Here is a 1,827-nt window from a genome sequence, read left to right as displayed (position 1 = left end):
TGGAATTTTTTAACAATTAAATTTATATAAATATTAAAAAAAATAAAATAATTATAAAAATTAATAAGTTTATTTTATATAAAAAATATTAATTAAAATTAAATATACCATCATATCTATAAATATTTTATATTAATTTCGGATACCAAATTCCGATTAAAAAATTTAAAAACTTAATAAACCCTTAGCTGACACAGTATCGAGCTCCTAGGGAATGTTCAGCGAATGATTGAGTTTCCACATAAATTTAAAAACTTAATAAACCCTTAGCTCACCCATGAGCCAACTCCTAGGAAAATGTTTAGCGAATGATTGAGCTTCCACATACGAACGGATTAATAAATGCCCCTATTTTACTGGAAGGATAGGAATTTCATATCTGAACCCCTGATAGTTTCTGCCATTCTAGTACCATTTTGATTATTTAACCAACAATGTTGACTAACAGAACAATACTGGACAGACAAATCCCGTCGTGACAGGCAATTTACCCGTCAAATTCCATCCTGCAGCTGACCACCTAAGAACACACGTGACCGTAGTGTCATCCAGTACCCAGTGTCTCCGTATCTTTTGGCCTAAACCTCGAACACTACCTCCGCCAGGATCCTCCTCGGCTGTATAGAGAAGCAGCTCAATGGCTTCCTTATTTCGTCTCGTATCTTCTTTTAAATCCGAGTCGCGTATTCGGATCCTATGCCGTTCTCTGCAAGCTCGGCGTTGTTCGTCGCGTTCTTGTCAGAATGAGCCACAAGTTTCTACTGCGGAGCCAAAATATGCACTCGGGAGGATCGGAAATTTCTCGCAATCAACACAATGGCGATGGCTGTGCGCGTTACCTTTCGCCATGGCTGTCTCTGCCGGAGCCTGTCTGGTTGGATTCGAACCCCAGACATCCGGTTGCGAAGCAAATGAAACTCTGAGGTACACAACTTTGAGCTTAGTCTTATGGTAAAGGACGGATTTCCATTGTCTTAGATGCTGCGCTGTTCATGATTTGCATTCTTTTGTTTTGGTCCAATGCTTTGCTGTTAATAATTTAAATTCGCTGCGCAGAGTTGGCGGCAAAGGCAGCACTGAGCTTGTGGTCAAAGGCTCCCACAAGGAACTTCCTGAAGGCTTTCTTGATGAATTGAAGGCAGTATGCGGGGTATGTCGTCGTTTAACTTCTTTAAAGAAACGATTCCGTGGTGGGAAAATCTACATAATGTTTCTTTTGTTGGCCTGTATTAATATTTCCGGCATTTTGCATAATACCTTGATCCGATTGAAGACATAAAACGATTTGTGTCTTCAAACGATTCTTCTGATCGAATCGTCTCTGTATTGTTGTATTTGTCGATGTATTTGTCATCATCCCTAAAATTAGTAGAATATGTTCAATTGAAAAGCTATTGGCCGTTCCTGGTCCGAATTTTATCAATTGTGAAGACGGGCATCTTTAATTGGCGGAGGAACATTACTGACGTCGGTAGTTTCGCTGGTTAACTAGACTAGTAGCCATATTTCAAGGGAAAAAGCAACAATCAGAAAATTGGTAAATTACAGGGCAGTTTATAAAGGTTTGAAAATACGGTGAAGGTACTCGTACTGCAGAGCAAGATGATCTAGGAAAATCCAGCTTGAAATAATGAATGGCCATCGCTGCATGTTGCATACTACAAGCTGACAGGAATTTTTGTTAGAAGCCTTGATTGCGATTGATACCATCAACATTGATCATTACTGACTATCACGGTATAAACGATTCCTTTTCTAAATCTTTAAATGTTCTCTTTTGCTTAATAGGGCCATGTTAAATTATAGTTACAAGTACAACTTTCAAAT

At 38.6% G+C, this 1,827-nt stretch overlaps 1 protein-coding gene across 1 annotated transcript; it reads left to right on the top strand.

Annotated features, from left to right (window-relative positions):
* Nucleotides 1–356: 356 nt before the first annotated feature.
* Nucleotides 357–1,279, top strand: LOC149230683 (uncharacterized). The gene is made up of 2 exons (XM_089381385.1): nucleotides 357–924; nucleotides 1,057–1,279. The coding sequence occupies exons 1-2, from the start codon at nucleotides 638–640 to the stop codon at nucleotides 1,277–1,279; spliced, it is 510 nt and encodes a 169-aa protein (XP_089237511.1). The 5' UTR covers nucleotides 357–637.
* Nucleotides 1,280–1,827: the final 548 nt, after the last annotated feature.

Source organism: Pinus tabuliformis, chromosome J, assembly GCF_031772625.1.
Source record: "Pinus tabuliformis cultivar Carrire ecotype Pingquan chromosome J, CPIR1, whole genome shotgun sequence".
Classification (NCBI taxonomy): Eukaryota; Viridiplantae; Streptophyta; class Pinopsida; order Pinales; family Pinaceae; genus Pinus; species Pinus tabuliformis.
This window is presented reverse-complemented; position numbering and strand designations above follow the sequence as displayed.

Coding starts and splice junctions, on each gene's coding strand:
- LOC149230683 (XM_089381385.1), top strand. CDS start 638: ATGGCTTCCTTATTTCGTCTCGTATCTTCTTTTAAATCCGAGTCGCGT. Junction 925..1,056: donor GAAGCAAATGAAACTCTGAG/GTACACAACTTT, acceptor TTCGCTGCGCAG/AGTTGGCGGCAAAGGCAGCA.